This window comes from Lipotes vexillifer, unplaced genomic scaffold (genome assembly GCF_000442215.2).
Source record: "Lipotes vexillifer unplaced genomic scaffold, Lipotes_vexillifer_v1.1 scaffold395, whole genome shotgun sequence".
Taxonomy (NCBI): domain Eukaryota; kingdom Metazoa; phylum Chordata; class Mammalia; order Artiodactyla; family Lipotidae; genus Lipotes; species Lipotes vexillifer.
The window spans coordinates 4,206,905-4,228,785 of NW_006797390.1; the positions used below are offsets into that span (position 1 = coordinate 4,206,905).

The window sequence follows — 21,881 nt, forward strand, 5'->3', positions numbered from 1 at the left end:
CGATTCCTGCTCCACTCTGGTCTCCTGAGGATGGGGCGGGCGTCACTTGGCCTCCGTCACCGCCTTGGTTTCAGGGCTGGCCACCTTGGTCTGGAAGGCTTGTCTTTGGTTGGCCTTCTGAGCTGCCTTCAGATAAAAACTCCCCTTTCAGGGCTGCTGACAGTCTGAGCCTGAATGATATGCACGCCTGACATGGATTACATGCTGTCTGGCTTGAGGGCAAGGGAATGGGTAAGATGCCCTCCAGGCAATCTGTTGGCCTGCAGATTATAGGACATGTGGTGTCTCCTTAAACCATTTTAAAGAGCAAAATATAATGTACATATAGAAAGGTAATGTGCAAAAAATATACAACTCAGTGAGTTTTTGAGAACTGGACACACCCTTACACCCATTACCCAGATCAAGGAAGAACATTGTTAGCGCCCAAGGTCCCCCACCCTCATCCCGTTCCGTTCCCTTGTAGTCGCTGCCTTCCTCGGGCTAATGACCATTTGGATTTAACACAGTTATTTTGTTTTTGAACTTTATAGAAATAGAATCGTACTGTACAATAATTCTTTTGTGCCTGGCTTCTTTTGTTCAGATGATAGGTGTGAGACTTGTCCATATTGTTGTGTGTTTTTGTGTTTTGTTCATTCTCCTTGCTGTATAATATTCTGTTGGGCAAACATATCAGAACGTATTCATGCATTCTGTTGCTTATAGCCATCTGGGTAGCTCCCGGTTTGCGGGGTATCGTGAACAGTGCTGCTGTGAACTTTTCTTGGTGCGTCTTTCAGCTCACAGATTCCCATCTGTGTCGGGCAGGTACTGAGGAGCAGAGCAGTAGCAGTAGGGTCACAGGGGCTGGCCGTGCTCAGCTCTGGCAGACACTGCCAAGCCACCTGCCAAAGAGGCCCCACCTGTGCACATCCCACCAGCACCATGTGAGCGTTTGGAAAAATGTGGAGGAATTCCAACACTGGCATTTCCCCTCTTTTTCGTTCTTGCCATTCCCACGAGTGTGCAGAGGTATTGCATTGCGATTTCATCTGCATTTCCCTGATGATCTGATGCTTAGGGAAGCTGAACACCTTTTCATATGCCTATTGGTCACTTGGGTACCTTTTTTTAAACCAAGTATTCCTTCAAGTCTTTTGCCCATTTTTCTGTTGGATTGTCTGCCTAATTCTTACTGAGCTTTGGAAGTTTTTCGTGTTTTCCAGATCCAAGTCCACTGTGGGACGTATGTATGTCAGTATTTTTCCCATTCTCTGTTTTGTTTATTCACTCACTCACTAGTGTCTTTTGATGAATAGAGGTTCTTCATTTTAATGTAGTAGAGTACACATCAATTTTTAGAGTAATATCCGGTACAACAGTTAATGTTTATTGCTTGCTGACTTGTGTCCTCGTACACCTTGCTCATTTAACTTTCACATTGACATATTTTTCAAATGGGAAAAATGAAGCTTAGAGAAGCTAAGAGACTTTCCCAAGTTAGGAAACAGCAGAGGCCAGGTTCTTGTCCAGCCCTTCCCACTCCAGAGCCTGTGTCCTGTGATCTCTGCTGTCCCACAGAAGGTACCAGCTAATATCCACGGGCACTGTTCAATCCTCCAGTGCCTTTCGTTTGGGTTGTACATTGTTTCTCAGTTAAATTAGTTGCCAACATTTAACAATTAGGAGAAATACAGTTTCCCAGCTTTTTTTTTTTTTTTTTTTTTTAGAAAATTGTAAGATCTGGTAATACTGGTCTCATCTTCCCACATGTCACCCTGGGCTGCTGGAGATGAGTACCTACTGCTCCCCATAGATGGACATGAGCCCTCTAGTTTTTCGCTGGAGATGCTTTGGTTGGTCCTGCCTGGCCTGCTTCAATCATTCGTGTTTCCTGCCTGGCTCCTGGGGGCATCTGAGATTTGAGCCCTGCTGTCCTGTTTCCCTTAAGTGACATAATTGGCTCTTCATCCTTCTCTGTTTCATCTGTTCTTACCTTCATGCATTCTGACCTTCCTGTCTCCCTTTCCCAGGTATCTGGGCTCTGTGCTCAGGCTCTCTGTCCCCCGCTCCAGCCAGTAGCGTTTTTATGGGTAAACAGAGTAGTCTGCTGCCTATGCGGGGCAGTTAGAAGAACCCCTCAAAATATTCTACCCCTTCCTTTAAGAGGTGAAGGCGTTGTATCTCCATAAAGCTTGGAATGCAAACATTTTCCTGGAAGAAGTGATAAAGTGTCCCAGTAGGATTTAATTCATCAGATCGGCTCCTTAAGCAACAGCCTAAGAGGCAATGGTAGAGAAGATTTGTAGACAGTACAGGTTAGGAGAGTGGTCAGGGAAATCTTACGTCTCTGAGTGGCTGGATGCCTCGGATGGGATGCTGTGATGGGAAAGCTTCAGAGCTGGAAAAAAGCGTGAAGACATTGCGGGGGATGGGGGATGGATGGGTAGCTAGGTGTAGTTCTTTTAGAACTTAGCAAATTTGCCCTGGGCATGTCTCCTGCTCATCCATTTCCTTTCCTTCTCGAAATTCCTCCTAGAAGTCAGTATAAGGTGGACATTAAGAGCTGGAATCTCAAAGTTAGACTCACTGAATTTGAATCTTGTCTTTGCTTCTTAACTGGCTGTGTGACCTTGGGTTAGTCAACTTTTTGTGCTTCAGTTTCCTCATCTATAATTTGAGGATAATAACATACTACCCCTGAGGGTTGTGAGGACTAAAAAATAAGAATATTTATAATCTTCTTAGAATGGAGCTTTTTGGCAAATAATCAGCCCCCAATAAACATCAGTTACCGTTGCTGCTGTTGTTACGTTGGCACAAGCACCAGACACAGAGGGGTCAGGTGCCAAAAGATCAAATTCTTGCTCTGTCAGGCGCTGGCCACGTGACCTTAGACAAGTCTGTGTGTCCAGGGAGTGTCAGTGTTCTCACCTGGAAAAGATGTTGGGAGAATGAAAAATGAGGTGAAACAAGACAATCAGGATGAAAGCACCAGGCAGTTTGTGTTTATTATGTCTCATCTGTCTCCTCCCTTCTCTCTTCCCCTCTCTTCTGCTGGAGGTGGGTAATGGACTAGTGGAGAAGGTGGGGTGAACACCCTTGAAAAAACAACTCGTATTATCACATTCACTAACACGGAAGATAAGGGCTGTAGTGGTGTCTCTTTTTCTCCCCCAAGATTGGTAATTTGTGTTTTATCCTTTATTTTCTTGACCAGTCTGACTACATATTTATCAGTTTCATTGATCCTTTCAAACAACCAGCTCTTGGTTTCATTGACTTTTCTCTTTTCAATTTCATTTATTTCTGTTCCCCCCTTTATTATTTCCTTCCTTCTGTTTGCTTTGGATTTAATTTGTTCTTTTTCTACTTAAAGTGCAAGCTTAGATGATTGATTTAAAGCTTTCTTTTTTTAGAATGAATATACGTATATGTATAACTGAATTACTTTGCCGCACACCTGAAAGTAACACAACATTGTAAATCAGCTATACTTGAATAAAAGAAATTCTAGATGAACTTAAAACGAAAACTTTCTTATTTTAATACCAAGTATTCAATGCTATAAATTTCTCTCTAAGTATTACTGGCAGTCTAAGTATGATGGCATTCCACGAATTTTGATATGTGTGTTTTTATTTTCTCGGTCAAAAGTATTTTCTAATTTTCTTTGTGACTTCTTCTTTGACCCATGGGTTATGTAGAAGGATATTGTTTAATTTCCAAATATTTGGGGATTTTTCCAGACAGCTTTCTGCTGTTGATTTCTAGTTTAATTCAGTTGTGCTCACGGTACAACATTTTTATTATTTCAGTTATTTTAAATTTATTAGATTTCCTTAATGATTCACAATATGGTCTATCTTAGTGAATGTGTGTTGCAAAGAATGTATTTTCTGTCGTTGTTTGGTGGAGTGTTGTATAAATGTCAATTCAGTCAAGTTGGTTTGAAGTGTCTTCTGTATCCTTACTGCTTTTTCGTACTTGGTCTGTCAACTACTGAAGGGAAGTGTTGAAATCTCTAATTTATACTGGAGGATTTGTCTGTTTAGCCTTTCAGTTCTGTCAGTTTTTATTGCATGCATTTTGATCTATGCATTTGACACATGTATTTTACTGTATGTGTTTTGGATTATTAGGCCTTCTTAATGAAGTGACCATTTTATCATTGTTTGATGTCCCTTTTTATATCTGGTAATGTTCTTTGTTCTGAAGATTATTTTGTTTGTATCAGCTTTCTTTTGATTAGTGTTGACATGGTATATCTTTTTCCAGTCCTTTACGTTTTTTCTATATATGCCTTTATATTTTAAGTGGGTTTCTTGTACATTTATATTTAATGTAATCATTAATGTATTTGCTTTTTTTTTTTTTTTTTTTTTTTTGACCTCTTCCGTTGTGGAGCACAGGCTCTGGACGCGCAGGCTCAGCGGCCATGGCTCATGGGCCCAGCCGCTCCGCGGCATGTGGGATCTTCCCAGACCGGGGCACAAACCCGTGTCCCCCGCATCGGCAGGCAGACTCTCAACCACTGCGCCACCAGGGAAGCCCTCACGAAAAGTTTTGATTTAACAGATTTTTGTTGTTAGGGTGGAAGCTACATTTCCTGGCAGTGTCTTTATCCTAAGTGGAAGCAGCATTCTGGTGGTGGATGCATAGATTTTATTTGTTGCTCTTATTCTCCAGTCCTTCCGTCAACGGGTGGGCCGGGTTCCCATTTCCCTCCTGTGGTTTATATCAGAGGCTCGTGAGAAATAGAATATACGTCTCCTCTGTGGGTTGTATTTTTCTCATCAGGCATCCATAATCAATATTCATCTAAGGGAAAAGGAAAACCCCTTTTTAGAGGCTTTATGTGGTCATTTACTAACTTTATGAAGTGGGGAACAAAAAGGTATGGGTTAGTACGTTTTCTTTTTAAAAGAAATCATTTTTTATTTTAAAAGCAATTCATGAACAAAATAGAGAGTTAAAACATGCAGAAAGATAAAAAAAAAAAAAAAAGAAATAAAAACCACCCATAATCCCATCAGCTAAAGAAACCATGACTCATATTTTATCGAATTTCTTCTAGTCATTTTTCTATGAGTGTATCTTTGTTGGTCTGTTATATATCAGTATACATGCCCCCAAATTTGTGTGTTTTGTTTAAATAAGCTAGTTTCAAAAAGGTGTGTTTTTCTGTGGGTTGAGTACTATGGCATTCATGAAATGCCGATATGTTATTCATGTTTGTCTGGTACAGATGCCAAAATGTATGGCGTTTTTTTCGGTTTGCTGTTAGTGCTGGATTCCTTCTTGCAGCTACTTTACACGAACAGCCAGGACAGGTGTGTATATGTGATTCTAATGGAATGTGATTCATTTCAGAAAAGACCAGTTGTTGATTCCTTGTGCTGAGGTCTCCTGTTCCCCATGTAACTTCTGTCCCTTTCCATTTTTTTTCAACCCATTCTCAGGTTTGGAGCAAACAGAAAGAAGGAAACTCTATGGGCTTCTCAGTATGTTTTGTTTTCTTCCTTTTACAGAAAGTATTTTGGCGAAAAAATTGGACTGTACTTTGCCTGGCTGGGCAAAGTACCATCATCCGTCCCATCATTGTCCCATCATCCGTCATCGGGGTCATCGTGTTTCTTTATGGATGTGCAACGATCGAAGAAGATATTCCCAGGTGAGTTGGTTTTAACGGAAAAGGCTCAGTTCTCACGTGTCGGTCGCTTGGCGTTTCACCCCAGTTGCGAGTACGTTGTACATTTCAGGCGCCTCCTTCCAAAGCCTCACCCTTTGTCCGTCTCCTTCCCGCTTTCCTTCCCACGCAGCAGGTCACTTGTCACTTCCCTCTTGAGAGGTCTGGGAGCGACAGACTCTGGGAACAGCTCAGAGCCACGCTGGGTGTGGCCACTTCCTTTCCTGGACAAGCTCTTCTCCAGGACCAGGGTCTGATTGGGCAGGGTCTGAAAACTGATGAAAAAGAAATCATGCCTGAGATAAGCTTTTTTTCCCCCCTCAATTTCATGACTTTTTCCCTTTGGTTTCCCAGATGACCCAAGGCAGGAAGTGTTGAGTGGTATTGGGTAGAGACGGCATCTATGTGGTCAAACGCTGCTGGGATAAAAAAGCTGTGAGGCTGTGTGCAGAAGCAGGCAGCTCTGGAGCTGAGGAAGCCTCAGCTCTGGCTCAGGATGTCAGAGACTGCAGGAGGTGACAGGCCCCGTAGAGGGGCTCCTGGGGATCTAAGGCATGGAGCAAAGGTTGATCCTGATGGAGAAGAGAGATCCTACAAAGAAAATAGGGACTTAAAAAGAGCATCCTTTAGGACTGAATGTGTTACATAGTAGCTATGTGACTTGCTCCCTCACTCCCTGACTCTTGGTTTCCTTGGCTGCGAAATGGGCATAATAACACCTACTTCATGGTGGTGTCGTGGGGACTAAAGTGGACAGCGTCTGGCACACAGCAAAGTATTAATAAATTATTGTTGATTGAATCAATATATGTGGAAATAGAGTTTGAGACACTTAGCCAATATTTAGGATTTAAATCTCTTGCCATCTCCAGAACTGGCTTTGCAAACGGAAGCATTCTTTATGCATTTTACTTTTTTTTTGGCCATGCCTCGAGCCATGCGGGATCTTAGTTCCCCGACCAGGGACTGAACCCCGGCCGCCTGCAGTGGAAGCGGGGAGTCTTAACCACTGGACTGCCAGGGAATTCCCTCATTTGTATATTTTAATACTCTTCCAGTTGCAAGTGATAGAAATGCGTGTGAACTCATGCACGCAGAAAAAGGGAATTTATCCTCAGGGTTTCGGGGGGGGGCCCTCAGGGGACCCAGTGGCAGGCACGTGGCTAGCCCAAGGCACTATGGAAATAGGGACCCCTTCTGTTTACTGTCTGTCTCTGATTGCTTGTAGTATTTATTTGTTTCACTGCAGAGTTTCTCCATTTGCATGTAAACACTGCTGCCTGCAGCTCGTGGGCGTCATACCTGAGAGCTTTATACTCGATTGGTCCCAAGTGAAGAGGTCTTGTTGACTCCTTTTGGCGTTAGGTCGAGGCTCTGGGTCAACCAGTCGTGGCTTTTGGGGGCAGGATGACACTGTGCCAGCAGGGCTGCTCCCTCAGTAGCCCGGGGGATGGGGACACTGGGCAGCCTGCGGGTGTCCACGACAGCTGGGGTTAGGGATGGGGGAATGTCGGGGCCAGCCTGAAGAAATGGGCAAGAGCCGTGCTCTTTGAGGAAAGCGTATCCACCAGTGGCAGGACAGGTGATCTTCCATTATGTCACTCTATAGAAAAGCTCTTGCAGGTTAGGGACCCTGGAGATGGCCGTGTCAGTAGTTAGAATAAAGCTCAATACCTTGGTATGAGAGACAAGCGTTTGGATATGTCTGTGTATAGAAACTGTGGTGTCATCAGTTCAGGCTTCGGGACTGGCATTCTGGGACCTTTGTCACAGCACCTATGTTTTCCGGGCTCTGCCTCGCGCAGCACGAGGGAAGAGCGAGTACTTACCAAATTCCTGGTCTTAGTTGTACCGGGCATGGAGCTAGGTGGTTTCCGTGTGCTGTTTCTTTGATCCTGTAGCGATCAGTGTTGTCCACAATAGGTATTCTCACCTCAGAGAGATGGAGACATGGACGCTACCTGAGGTCACTTGTCCAACTTCAGAATTGATAGTTGTCCGGGTTGGGATTTGAGTTCCACCTGCTCCAAGGTCTCTGCTTTCTCCAGTAAGCGGTGCAGTCTTCCTGAGGGCTCTTACCCTCCCCTGCAGCCCAGTTGCTCCAACCGGCCCCACCTGGTTCAGTCTCAGGAAAAAGAAAAGAAAAAAACGGCTCAGTTGCCAGGTTGTGATCCCTGGGGAGCCGGGCCTCAGGTTGATCCAAGCTGAGGACTCCATACCACGCACCTCGAACCAACTCAGCGCAGCGGGTGGGGCATCTGTGTGCTGGTTTACATCAGGACTTAGAACTTGCGCCCTGGTCCCCCACACGGGAACGCATGTGACGGTGACCACCGCGGCTGGAAATGACCATGGTCTACACAAGCTGCAAAGTCATTTATCTATGCGCATGCACGGACACTCACGTACGTGCGGGCTTAGATGCGTGTAAAATGTGATCATTATCATTGCAGACATCCTGGAGCGTGTGACGTTTTACGAACTGTGGATAGCAGCCCGTTAATGGATTATAGAATCAATGTAATCGTTACCTTTTAAATGAACTGGAATAAGGTAGGACAGAGTAGAATGAAACATAATATTCGTCATCATGAGAAGGAGGTGTCAGAATTGTTTCGTGATGGTTAATTTAGTGATTTAAGTGTTTTTGTGGGGAGCGGGTACGTATATACTCGCATACTGGAATCTGTGGTAAATTTTTTTTAAACTGTTTTTTTTTAACGTTCTATAAGAAAAAAATTTGAAATTGGCTGTTATAAAATTGGAAAGTTTGGTTGCCAGTTTTTCAGAGTAGGGTGGGGCGAATCAGGAAGGTGGAAATAGAAAAACTTAAGCACACTGTGAAGACGTTTTTGAGATCTGCTTCTTAATCATAATTGTATGTCTGTCAAAAGTCCAAGCTCTACACCTGGCAAAAACTCACAGACTACCAATCCTCCTTAACAGAGGAATAGCCTCTTAAGTCCCAATACTGAATCCAAACGAATTCGTACTCTTCTAGGGTCTGTGTCTGTCAGCCACTCCTAAGCGTGATTAAAAACTTGCACTCTTCCTGGGGTTATTTTAAAGGTTTCTAATTTTGGCATTAAGCCTGGAATTTAGTATCTGTGTATCACTTTAAAAAATGCTTTATCTTGAAAACAGTATAGATTCACAGGAAGTGGTAAGGGTAGTGCAGAGAGCCCAGGGCACCCTTCATCCAGTTTCCGCCAGTGATTATGTCTTATGTAACTACAGTGCAGCATCTAAACCAGAAAATTTACATCACGTGGAACTTTAAATGGTACCTTTTATCGCCCAGAACTTTGATATGTGAGACACAAGCGTCACTTGTAAATAATAATAATTCCATATGTGCACGGTACATCTATAGAACCTTCCTTGACTTAGCAAGGGGTTGGTTGCCTTGGTTCTCCATTTGCTTACACGCCTAGGAAAGACTGGAGCATTTTTTTAAAGCTAATTAATCTAAGCCATATTTTCAAAAATTGGTTAGTTTAGACCTGAGACCTTAATAGCAGATGTTCTGTCTGAATTTCCTGAATAATTGCCTCCCTTTGTGGCTAGTACAGCCCTGTGTCACCTGACCTGTGAGCAGTGGGTCACTCATTGAGGACACCGCCCACTCTGGGGTCTTGGTTCACCTGATGGTCAGCCCATTCATCAACCTTCTTCTGCTTCGTAGAGAAAATGATAGACTGAAGAAATACACCATTGCATTTATAGCCACTGTTACTTCGAACTAGGAATCTGTGGTGAATGCAGCTAGCAAATGACCCAGACCTGACTTCAGTTCTAGGGGAGGTTCTCCCATCTTTCAGCTTGTCTAGAGGCAGCCTCTTTCAGAGACAACAGAGTCCTTTTAATGTCATCCTGAGGCAGAATTTCTCCAGAATTCTGTTCAAATTGCTTGCATCAAAAAACCCAAAAGATGAAACAAAAAACCCCAACCCAGTACACGTAGAGCATTCTGACTTCAAACTTAAAAGATGTGATGAGTATCCATGTACCATGGCTGCCATTTTGTACAAATGATTGGCAGTTGACTGTGGTCTAATTTTAAAACCAGTAATGTACACAGCCCTTAAGTTTCAAAGTGTGCCAAGTTGGTGGCTAATGCTTTTTTACTCCTGACCTTTTAGCACTGACTATTTTATTTTATTTTATTTTATTTTTTGTGCTGTACGCGGGCCTCTCACTGTTGTGGCCTCCCCCGTTGCCGGAGCACAGGCTCGGGACGCGCAGGCTCAGTGGCCATGGCTCACGGGCCCAGCCGCTCCGCGGCATGTGGGGATCTTCCCGGACCGGAGCACGACCCCGTGTCCCCTGCATCGGCAGGCGGACTCTCAACCACTGCGCCACCAGGGAAGCCCAGCATTAACTAGCTTTGATTGAGATTAGGTGTTCTAGGATTCTACCCCCTTCTATGTGTAAAAAAAAAAAAAAAAAACCCTCCGCAGCAAAGATATGAGAAGGACTCATGTCTTCTCAGAAATGGCTTAGAAGCAAAGCTCTTTACTAGACTTTGTGCAGACCCGCTGTTTTCCACGTGAGTCTGTTTTCTAAGAGGTGCTCTGCTCTCCAAAAGCAGCAACTCCTCCATCAGGCAGCCAGCCTGTGTCTGACCCAGAAGACTTAAAATGAACATTACTCTCCGGTTACCAACAAGCGCATGCCCAGGTGAAGCTAGCACGGCTGAACTTATTATTAAGAAATTACTATTTAATATTGTCTATGTGAGCGAGTCGCCGCTCCTGACACTTGCCAGTGGAAAGCCTAGCGGCAAGTCAGTGGAGGAACTGGGATTTATCCTCGGAGACGTAGAGTTTCCATTCTCTCACACAGAAGGCCTTCCCTGCCGTGGCTCATTAAAAACAAGCCTGAAAGCTGGGACTTGACAGTGACAAGCCCTCGGTGAAACCTTTCCACTGCTTAGCGATGGGGAGCTAGACGCAGGCATCCTGCCGGCTCCTGGGTTTCATCTAATCCCGGGCTTCAGCACCCAGGTACCAGCTCCCTCCGCCGGCAGCGGCCTCCGACTGTACCGTGCTCGGTAGCGCCCTCTGCTGCCTGTTTCCGGAGGAAACCCAGCTGTGGTTTCAGCCTGGGATCCCCTGCGGCCCCATCACTGGCTCTGTGAGAACGGCCAGTGCTTCATTTGCATGAAATTGCCAGTTCTCCACCCTTTTCCCCAAAACCACGGCCTCGGTCATTTACCCATCCCCCAGGGGGAATATTACACACCAGAGTGATGAGTTCATTCATTTTCCTACCAGAGTGTAGTGTGGAGGGTTACTGGGGAAGCCAGTTAGGGCCGAGAATACTTCGGTTCTTATTTGCAAGCACTCTGATGAGCTAATTACCTAAGGAATGAATGGAATTTCAAATGTATTCCTGAGTCCCGTGATAGAAATACACTGAAAATAGGTAAGAATATCGGTGATGGTTATTTGACTGGCTCTTCGTTCTCCAGGTATCTTGGAATCTAGACTTTGGAAGGATTTACCTTCTTCTTCTGGCCTCCCTCATCCCATTTCATGGTTACGATAATTCTTTTTTTTTTTTTCTTTTTGCTTTAAAAATTTTTTTTTTATTTTTTAGAATTTTTATTGGAGTATAGCTGCTTTACAGTGTTGTGTTAGTTCTTGCTGTACGGCAAAGTGAATCAGTTATATGTGCACATATATCCCCTCTTCCTTGGATTTCCTTTCCATTTAGGTCACCACAGAGCATTGAGTAGAGTTCCCTGTGCCATACAGCAGGTTCTCATTAGTTATCTGTTTTATACATAATATCAATAGTGTATATATGTCAATCCTAATCTCCCAACTCATCCCACCCCCGCTTTCCCCCTTGGTATCCGTACATTTGTTCTCTAGGTCTATGATAATTCTTACTAAGTTGAGGTTACTAATTCCCTTTCTACAAACGGTCACATGGCTGATGCACTTAGAAATGGGCTTCCAGCCACCTGACTCCATTCTTTTTCACATGGCTTCTCCTTCCAGAGGAAGGAGTTGTGTTTGTTCAGCTGCACACTCGTGTTTGTTCCTCTGTGTGACCAGCCTTACTCACTGATGAGACAGCCCATGCTTGAATGAGAGCAATGGAATCTAGCCTCCGATGGGTGATTTAGTCACAATTGTTGATGCGCTCCACCAGCCCCATAGACTCAGCACATTTTGAATGGACTTTATGTGGCATTGTCCAATGAACAGCATCTCTGAAAGATGGTCATTAACTTTCTGTTGGGCCACTTTTAGTGACAGGGGGCCCCATATCTCCAAAGGTAGCCCATTCATTTTTTAAGAAAAGATATAAGAGTAACACTTCCGAAGGGAAGAATCCAATTCCAGCTCTCTAACACACCTTGCTGTTGGAGTTGATAAGCTCAACCAGGGATTCGGAAGTGGGAGCTGTTTTGGGGGTGATGGGCTTGGGAAGGGGCCTGCTGGAGCCGCCCTGACCCAGCAGCCTCTCTTCTGCAGCAAAGAGTTGTGCGACCAACAGAATGCCTTCACCATGTGTCCCCTGTGTGACGAGTCCTGTGACTACTGGAACCTCAGCTCAGCCTGTGGAACGGCGCAGGCCGGCCACCTGTTTGACAACCCTGCCACTGTCCTCTTCTCCATCTTCATGGCTCTGTGGGGTAAGTTGCCACCATGAGACTTGCTTCTGTGGGGGGGGTACCTTTAAACGGGTACAGCGACCAAGCTCTAAAGCCCATATCCGTCGGTTTACTTCCTTAGTATTTGGTCCTTATATCTCTTTTTTTTTTTTTTTGCGGTACGCGGGCCCCTCACCGCTGTGGCCTCTCCCGTTGCGGAGCGCAGGCTCCGGACGCGCAGGCCCAGCGGCCACGGCTCACGGGCCCAGCCGCTCCGCGGCACGTGGGATCCTCCCGGACCGGGGCACGAACCCGCGTCCCCTGCATCGGCAGGCGGACTCTCAACCGCTGCGCCACCAGGGAAGCCCTGGTCCTTATATCTTAAAAAGCATTTTAGGGGCAATAGATTTCTCTCCTTTACTCATACATGTGAATAGACCTAAGAATATCCTCCGTGGCTTTATAAATATATTTTTTAAAGAGATAGAGTAATGTGAATCTGGTATTAATCTCATGTAGGATTTATTTGGAGATTGAACCCATGCATGCTTTGAAAACCCCTGACACACTCATAGGCACCTCCAGGTACATCTCCTAAGACATGGAAAGTCCTAGATGTCATTTGGTGTCACACTCAGAGTGGTGGGGTGACTGCCACAGTCACGGAGTTAGCTGGGGGTAAAGGTGGGCCCAGACCTGGTCTCTTGCCCCCACGCTCAGTGCAGTTCCTGGGACAAGGCGAGTGTAGACTGCAGAGATTTTACTTAATGCCAGAGGGATGTTTTCAATATTCTCACCAAAGGGATCTGTGAAGGAAGGAACAAATAGTTCCTTCATTTTCCTCCTCCTCCCTTTCCCCCAGGGTCTTGGGGTAATAAACTTTCTCCTGGCCACAGCTACCTGACTGTAAGCACACGCACGCACACGTGTACACACACACACACTTCTATCCTTACAAACTGGGATAACCTGGAATAACCACCCCGTGGCCACTGAACATTTCTAAGAAGACACACCCACGGGTATTAAGGAAGGGACCAAGGGGATATGTTTCAGCCCATTGGGAGTAGCAGCCTGCCTTTCACTCATCCATCCAGTGCAGGCCCTCATCTTTCCCATTGGATTGCAGACCGGCAGGGCCCCTGTCCTGCTGCAGAAGCTGCTAGGTTTATCTGTGATTCCAGGGGGCCTGGAGGACACACCAGGGCGGGGCCGTGAGTCACACATCCCGGGAGTGTGAGCAGGAGAGAGGCGAGGTCTGTTCTAGCACCGCTGCCAGAACTGGTCCCAGTGGCCTCTGTCCCCTGCGGGCACCTCTACGTGGGTGGAGACGGAAGCGAGCTGGAAAGATTCCCACGTGACCAGGCCACCGAGGAAGGTGTCCAGCAGAGACTCTGTTCTCCCAGGGAGAATGACCACTGCCCAGGAATGTGGGCAGTGTCAGCCCACAGAATAGGGGCGGGGAGTCGGAGGACAGGGCACCTGTGGCCGTGTAGCTCTGGAACTGTTCACAGGAAGGGTCAGGAGAACAAACTGAAATTGCAGCTTGTGGCCCAGGCGGTGCCAGGCGGCTCTGTGCCTGCTTCTCAAAAGGCGGCGTCTCGTGATCACCCCAAATCCATTTGAACCGATCGGAGCGCAAAATACGCACTCATGCTTTGATATGCTGCACCCCGCATTCCCATGAATCTGTCTGGTAGATATTACTGTGATTGAGCAGCTGAAGCTTACTGACTGGTCTGCAATCCCTCGAGACCTCTCCTGGGATGTGTGATTCCTTGTCGTGGGGAAACTTGGTTTTCAGCTGTACCTGCCGAGTCTCGCTGTGGCCCCTTTCCTAGCTTGGCTCCATGGGCCAAGCCAGGGTTGATGGGCACTGAGGCCAAGAGTTGGAATCCTCTCTCTTCTCTTGAGCTGTAAGACTTTGGACTTGGTGGGTAGCCAGATGTCCTTGTGACCCTCCCTGGGAAAAAAATGGCATGAGAAGCAAGCCTCGTGGTGACCTCGAGGTTTAACTCAGCGTTCTTCCACCTCCCGTCCTGTTGGTGCTCGAGAGCGTGAAGCCAGAGAACGTGACCCAGAGCACGGACGTGTCTGGATGCTTCTGTGAGCCTGCTGAGGGTCAGGGGGAGGCATGGGTGCTAGGTCTCAGTTGCTCTGATGCATATGGAGGAAGAAAGAACCACTGATCCAGTACCCTGTCAGCCAGGAGAGCATGTGTGAAACAGGAGCGTGAGCTAAGGGATAGGGTAGGTTCTTCCAGAGTCTAGTTGTATGGACAGCTGATTTTAAAGGATGAAACAAATTGACCTTCCCTCGGGGCTCCGTTGAGAACTAGGGCCCGCTTTGATGTCGGCGAGTCGACGATGACCAGTGTGGGCCTGGTTGCTCACGGTTATCTTTTTCCGTGCGCTGCCATTGCCTGAACGGCAAACGTGAATATCGGATAGGGGGCTCCCGATGCTGTGGGCAGTGTCGATGGGATGCTGGGGACAGTGTCCAGAGGACCAGGAGGTGCCCCCAGTTGCCTGAGTACCATGTGCGTAGGCTGGCTGAGAGCATATGGCAGCTGCGCGGGGAGCAGACCTTTTCTGTGTCCTCCCTCGTTCATTGATGTTCCTCTCCTGGGACTCGGGACCTCTGGCTTTGTGACCCTGATGCTTTGCGACCAAGCTAGTGAAATCCCCAGTTTAGTCCTGTTCTCAAGGCTCTGTGGCTCCCTTGTCTGTGATGTGACGTCCTCTCCTCTCCTTGAAGCTCCAAGTCGTCAGCTTGCCTTTGAGCAGGTGGGCATTCCATGACCATGGATTGAGTTCACACATTCACTCCATCCCAGTCCCGTGCGTTAAGCAGATACCCGGAGGCTCACAGCATCACGGATTCCGTGGCAAATGAGAGGATGTACATATGAATTCTGACTTCAGAGACGATACACATTAGCTGGGAAGATAAGCAACAGAGAACAATAAAGGCAATTGCATTTCTTGGGGAAAGACGGCCAAAGTAGTGCTTCCAATCGAAAGAGCTGTCGAAATTGGACTGTGTGGGTGATTTTGTCCTATTGGTTCGATTTGATTCTGGGGAGAAAGAGAGAGAGGAGAGAGGAGAGAGTTGTGGCCGGGTGTGGGGAGGTGGTGGGCGCACAGGTCCTCCTCTCCTACAGCAGGGCCTAGGAGGTCTCCAGGGAAGAGAAGCAGCAGCAGCCTGGCATCCAAGCCTGTGTGGGGACAGAAACAAGCTAAGTGTGTCTTCTGAGTAGCGCTGAGGAGGCCAGCAGGTCTGCCCGTGAAAGAGGAAGTGTAAACACGCTCACACAGAGAAAGGCATCCGTTGTGACTCAGTGCCCTTGAAGTCTCAGTCCCTGGCAGGAGTGGGATGCTAAGCCATTCTGGTTTCTGCAGCCAGGTTTCCTGTTTCCTGTTTAACCCGATGAGCCATGGTCACTTCCTGGGAGGGGTGTGATTTCAGTAACTCCTGCGCAGGCTGAGAGAGAGGCCTGGCCAAGCCTGGGTTCAGCCCTGGCGCAAAGAGCTGGTCCTGACGGGCTCTCTGTGTGAGGTTACTGGGGGCGGGTCAGTTCTGCAGCATCGAGGATGTGCCCCCCCCACCCCACCCCGTGTGCAAGCCCAGGGCCAGGCGTGGTTGAGAGGAGGGAAGGCAGCTGTGTCTTTCCTTCCATGTATTTAGATTTTGGACTCAGACACTAAGCACGCTTTAAATTGAGTTAAGTCTGAACGTGCACATCAGGCGCCCACTATGGACCAGGTTTTGGTTTGGGACATGGAACTCCCTCAGGCACAGTCTCTGAGCATCTCCAAAGGGTTGCATTCAACTAAGGGGTTGTCTGGTCTCTGAATAATTAGAATACAACGGTGAGTTTGAGAGAAATTCCTTCCGGTCTAAAAAATGTTTTGTTTTTAAATCAGGGTTTTGAAGACTGGTTGAATTTTAATGAGCAGCAAAGGGAGGAAGGGGTACCCACAGGAGGAAACAGCCGACAGGAGCCTTGATCCAGGGAAGCTCAGGGTGTGGCTCAGAGTCAGCGGGATACCTGGAAGGTCTAGTTGGCTGCAGGGAACAGGGGTTGGGCTGCAGTTGGGGGCAGAGCAACAAATGCAGGCTGGTGGCTAGGCTAGGGAGGGTCCCGACTGCTGGTCTATATCTCCTCAGGTCATGGGACGGCATGGAGGGCAGGATCAGAAGGCATCTGTGACTTGTCGTAGGCCTTAAATGGAGTGTTGTGGGCAGATTTAACCCACATTCAAACGGGGGGCAAGAGGATGCAGACACCACCTGGGCTCCGGGGAGGAGGTTGCAGGGGTCCTTGAAGGTCATGATGAGCGCTTTTTTTCTGTTTTAACCAGATGTTGTCTCCAGGTCTCAGGGATCCTGCCACGGCCAGCTGTCTGTAACCCTCAGACAGCTTTCTTCCCTGTGGTCTTCGCTAGGAAGCAGCCCTTCGGGAGTGGGGGTGAGGGTGCTAACTCGCCCAGAGGCCAGAGCCACCCACCCTCTGTCCCTCCCGCCTGGGGTGCGCGCACCACGTGGGGCGCCAAGGAAAGCAGCGGGGGCGGGGCTGACAGCGGGGAGGAGGAGAAAGGGGCTGGAGAGCCCCCCCTCCCGGGGCAGCAGCGCCTGGCCCAGCGCCTCCCTGTGGAACCGGCTGGCATGGCCCGAGAGACCCCTTTGAAGGCCGTCGAAGGAGGCCTGCCAGACCTCAGGAGTCTTCGCTCTGATACGGGATGGCCTTCAGCTCAGTGGCCTCTCTTGCCCGATTCCCTGCTGCACTCAGGCCCCGCGTGCCCCTGGGACCCCTCGGAGAGGGTGGTCTTGATGCAGACTCCCTTCCGTCCCTCTCTCTCCTGCCCCTGTCTACCGCGTCGGGCTTAGCTGCCCTGACAGCTTCCTGTCACATAGGACGCAAGATCCCTTGCCTCCCCCCAGCGCGTGGTGGTGTGCGCCTCCTCCCAGACCTTCCAGCCTCACGGGCCTGCATTCTCTCCTGGGCTCCTTCCAAGCTTTGCACCGGCTCCTCCCTCTGCCTGGAAGGCTCCAGCCTCCACCTGCCCTGACCTTTCTTAGCTTTTCCATCCCAACAGGAACGTGACCCTCCTCTGGCTGGCCTTCCCCCAATCCCCATCCTGAAGCAGCCAGCCTGACCTTTCTTCTGTTGCTCTCATCCCCACCTGCTGGTTTCTTATTTGTGGGTTTGTTGGCTTACTGTCACCTTCCTCCACTTGGAGATAAGCTCCTTGTTCGTAGCCTCAGAGCCTGAAAAAGAGCTCCCAAGAGCTCGGAACGCAGTAGATTCTTGGTAACTCTTTGTTGGAGACATTTGTTGACTGGATTTCCGGGTTTACCTCTGTAGGTCAGCGAAGGCCGGTCCTGAGCTGGCCTGGGGCCTTCTTTCAGTCCAGCTCCTGAGGGGAGCAACCAGGTGAAAGTAGCTTTGCAAAATATTTCCCAGAGTCTTGGCGGGAGGGCTTATGTATTTGTGATGATTTGGCATCAGACTCCATCCAGGGAGGCCGTGTTTAAGGCTGGGTGTATTGGAGCAACCCTCACGGGGTCCAGGTTCTGCTCCGGCCAGGAGCTCATTTGTCCAGGTCCCTGCCTTTGAGGAATCCTGTGACCTCACCCGACCTTCTTGGCTGTGAGCAGTGAGATCCTTGTCTGACCTGCTTCGGTTGGAAAGCAGAGCAGCCTGACACTCTGCTTTGAGAGCCTCGGACTCCTGTCTGCGTGCCAAGAGCTCTCAGCTTCTTCTAAACAGATGAGGAGGGTCTGAGCTGGGGCCCAGAGTGCAGTGCAGTGGGCCACAGCCACCACCAGAGGGATGTGAGGACACTCCTCTACGTGATGTCATGTCTTCGGAAAGTCAGGGGCGGGTCAGGAGCATCTTACAGTCAGCAGGGAAGGCCCCTCAGCTCCTTTGCCGAGGATGACGGGATAGACGCAATTCTCGCTTGAAGGGCTTTAGAATCCAGAGGATGGTACAAAAAGACACGGCTTTAGTTCTATAGTTAAAATCTTCCATAGGAATAGCGTAGAAGAAAAGCAACCAGATTTCAGAGGCCATGGAGGAAAACGTCACAGCACATTTCTCAAAGTATTTCTGCAGGAGGTTAATTGTTGGAGGTGAAAGAAGTTTTGTGGGACGTGGTGGGTTGAAGGAGATTCAGCAGGTGTCTTTACAGGAGAACTTCTCAGAGCTTTTATCAGGCTCCTTGTGACTCTCAGGTGACACATTGTATGGTATTTTCCAATCTGTTAGACCCTGGAATCCTTTTTTAGCTAAAAGCCTCCTGGCACACACATTAGGAAATGCTGCGTTGGAGGATGGGTGAAGGGGAGAGACGAAATGAAGTGAGAGATTTCTGTGTTCTTCCCACGGTGCTAATTACTGCGAGAAACAAAATAATGGAGACCAGGTAGTGGATTCTTACCTTAGGATAAAAAGATTCCCACATGCAAAACAACTAGGAAACAGTAAAAGAAGGTGACGTAATCAAGAGCTACGTGTCATGTAAGCTATAAAACTCCAGAATATTTAAGAGGGGGAGACTCCACCAGCTGCGTTTCAGCAGGCAGAGAAGGTCCCATCTCTGAGGGTGGGACTGCACCATGGATGCAGTCCGGGTGATGCAGCCCGGGTGATGATGGAGAGCCTTCAGAACTCTGCAGTGGCTCCTCCTCTGTTGTACTGGTTAGTCTTTTTTTTTTTTTTTTTTTTCTTTTGCGGTACGCGGGCCTCTCGCTGTTGTGGCCTCTCCCGTTGCGGAGCACAGGCTCCGGACGCGCAGGCTCAGCGGCCATGGCTCACGGGCCCAGCCCATCCGCGGCATGTGGGATCCTCCCGGACCGGGGCACAAACCAGTGTCGCCTGCATCGGCAGGCGGACTCTCAACCACTGCGCCACCAGGGAAGCCCTGTACTGGTTATTCTTATTAGTCACGTGCATAGTTTCTCCTCTCCAGCATCATGGCATGTCTTGGGAAAGCCAGAGACAGGTCAGGAGCCCAGCTTGTTGGCGTTGAGAATCTCTGAGGCCTGAGCAGTGATGCGGGAATGTGTGTTCTCTGTGTCTGCTGGGAGCCAGCTCCGGAATCCCTGCCTGGGAGTTCTCGGTAAATGATGCAGGAATGTGAAGTCCTCACACTGGTAGATATTAGTCCTTGGAAGCTGCAGGGAAGACGCATCAGTGCCGCCAGGTGTACACTGTTAAGTTCTCTTTGAAGTAAGTCACACGTCTTCCCGCCCCAGCATCTGCACTGATGGGACCGTGGTCTTTCTGATCAGCCAGGCGCCCTTTCCCATGCCTGATGACTCACTATCCAGGTTTATATCGCTGAGTGTCCTTGTGCTGTCTCTTGAGCATCAGTGTGCTTGCCAGTGAGTTACTCACCAAGGCTGAATAGCAAACAGGTCCAGGCGAGTGAGTTTTAAGATTCCCTGTGGGCACCTTCAGCTGTGCTGTTTACTGGCGGCCGTTTTTAGCTTGCAGAGGAATGGTGCAGGGAAGACGTTTGGTCCTGGCCCTGACTTCCGGCTGGGGGGCACATCTGTTTCTCCAGCTGGGATTTGGCTCATTGCAACTTAAAGTTGAGACCTGAGGACAGATAGTGGGATGACCAGAGGTAGCCCCCGGGCCTTTGGGCAAACTGCTGTGTGTGGCACGGGGCTCCTTTTTGTATCAGCTCCTCGTTAATGCTTCCTCTCTCCTTTCTCAACACTGGCGCCGCCCCCAGGAACGTGCTCAGGTTCGGTTTTCAGTGTGGTAACAAGTGGTGTGTGTCCCCCTCTCCCGCCGTAGTGTGCCCCTGGTCTCGACGCCTCGTGGTTGTGTGTAGTGTGGCAGCCCTTGTCCCATAGCATCTGACCCCGTGACCTGACTTCCTGTCCTCGTGGTGTCTGGCCATACCCCGCGGGCCAAGGTGGTCCTCCGCCTGCTTACTAACCCCTCTGTGACTCTGGCTTTTAGGGGCAGCCCCGGCCTGAGTATGAAACCAAAGTTCGGGAGAAGATGCTGAGGGAGAGCGACAAGTCTCTGGTCCAGAAATTGGGAACCGGTGGGACTGAGGATGCGGTAAGATGCTGGCGCCCGGTGCTTGCCTTCCTTTTTTTTTTTTTTTTTTTTTTTTCCTTAAGATCCTATTGTCATTTCACTGGGAATGCCTTCGCGGATGGAGACTGGGCTGTGAGAAGGGCTGACGGCGGTGGGACAGGACGGAAAGAGAGCATGACGTCTCTCCGTGTCCCCTGGGCAGAGGTTGTGGGGAACAGGCCCCCTCCCATGACTTGATTTAACTCTCCTTCCCGGGTGGTAATGTCTGGATGAAATGGGAGAGCAGGTCGGGAAAGAAAGAAACCGTTTCGGACCTGGGTCCTCGGGACTCTTATCACCTACACGTCGAATAGCAATAGCAACCACCGCCAGACCAACGAGCGCAATGGCAGCTAACCTTTATCCAGTCCTTGCTGCGGGCCAGGCACTGTTCTCAGCGCATTGTGTCATTTTATTCTCGAAATAAATTGATGCGGCTGGTGCAATTTTTCTGTAAATGAAAACTAATGAAGAAAGGTATGTCCACAGCTTAAGTCGTTGGCCGGAGGTCACCCAGACAGTGAATGGTGGGTGGATCTGGGATTCCAACGCAGGTGAGTCTCTGACAGTCTGGGCATCTAACCGCTATGCAAGGATAAATCGAGAAGTGGCCCTTAGGGCTGTGGCAGAGGCAAATCCACGCCTGTATGTGCCTGAGCTGCTCATACACCCTTCCTCACATTTTATTTTCTCTGGATGGGCCTCCAAAGTACGGAGGTGATTGTGAGTCGTATTTCTGAGTGTTATGGTGGCATTCAGACATGGAAACAGAGCTTCAGGATCTGTGCTGTGATCTGTAAATACTCGCAGTGCCTGTGAGGTGGCGGGGGGGGGCTTCTCTTTGGCACCGCCGGTCTCCTCTGAGTGCCACCCTTTTTTGAAACCAAGAGTGTGTGTGTGTGTGTGTGTGTGTGTGTGTGTGTGTGTGTGTGTGTGTGTTGATGTCTTTCCTAATCTGGTTCCTGAAAAAATTCAACGAGATCGACAATCTGTTGTTTTTACACGTGTCTTTTCTCCGTCTTGGATTCGAATTAAAATTTCATTTAATTTTACATTCTTTAAGTTGGAGCCATTCATGTTAACATGCAAATTTATTCAAGCACCAATAACGGAGAATGTGGTGTTTTTAAGCCCAGAATACTAGCTGTCTCTCTTTCTTTCTTGCTTTCTTTTTTTTTCCTTTTAGAAAGCAGGACTTAGAAGAGAAAGGGGGTGGCTGTCTAAGTTATTATTTCCCTAGAAAAAAGTAAGTCCAAGACCGCCAATTATTTGGGGAAAAAAATGAATTCATTCTTAGCAAAGAGTAATCATCACCATCACCCTCATCAGAAAGCAAACATAGGAGGTTTGGCAAACCCTGTCGGGTTTGGCAATCCTATGCAACCTTCTTTCTCCACCCCAGGGCAATATACAATGGATAATTTTATGGAAATCACATGTAACTTTTAAGGACCACTGCCTCAGTTAATTTTAATTCCATAGACGGGAATGCCGAGGAG

At 48.3% G+C, this 21,881-nt stretch overlaps 1 protein-coding gene across 1 annotated transcript in view; it reads left to right on the top strand.

Moving 5' to 3' along the window:
- The window catches only part of ANO2 (anoctamin 2), a 335,332-nt gene that overhangs the window by 159,753 nt on the left and 153,698 nt on the right, over positions 1-21,881 (top strand). Inside the window, 6 exon segments of the mRNA XM_007469512.1 lie at positions 5,514-5,571; positions 5,574-5,656; positions 12,160-12,320; positions 15,036-15,064; positions 16,698-17,102; positions 20,260-20,364. Coding sequence (XP_007469574.1) covers positions 5,514-5,571; positions 5,574-5,656; positions 12,160-12,320; positions 15,036-15,064; positions 16,698-17,102; positions 20,260-20,364 — 841 coding nt within the window.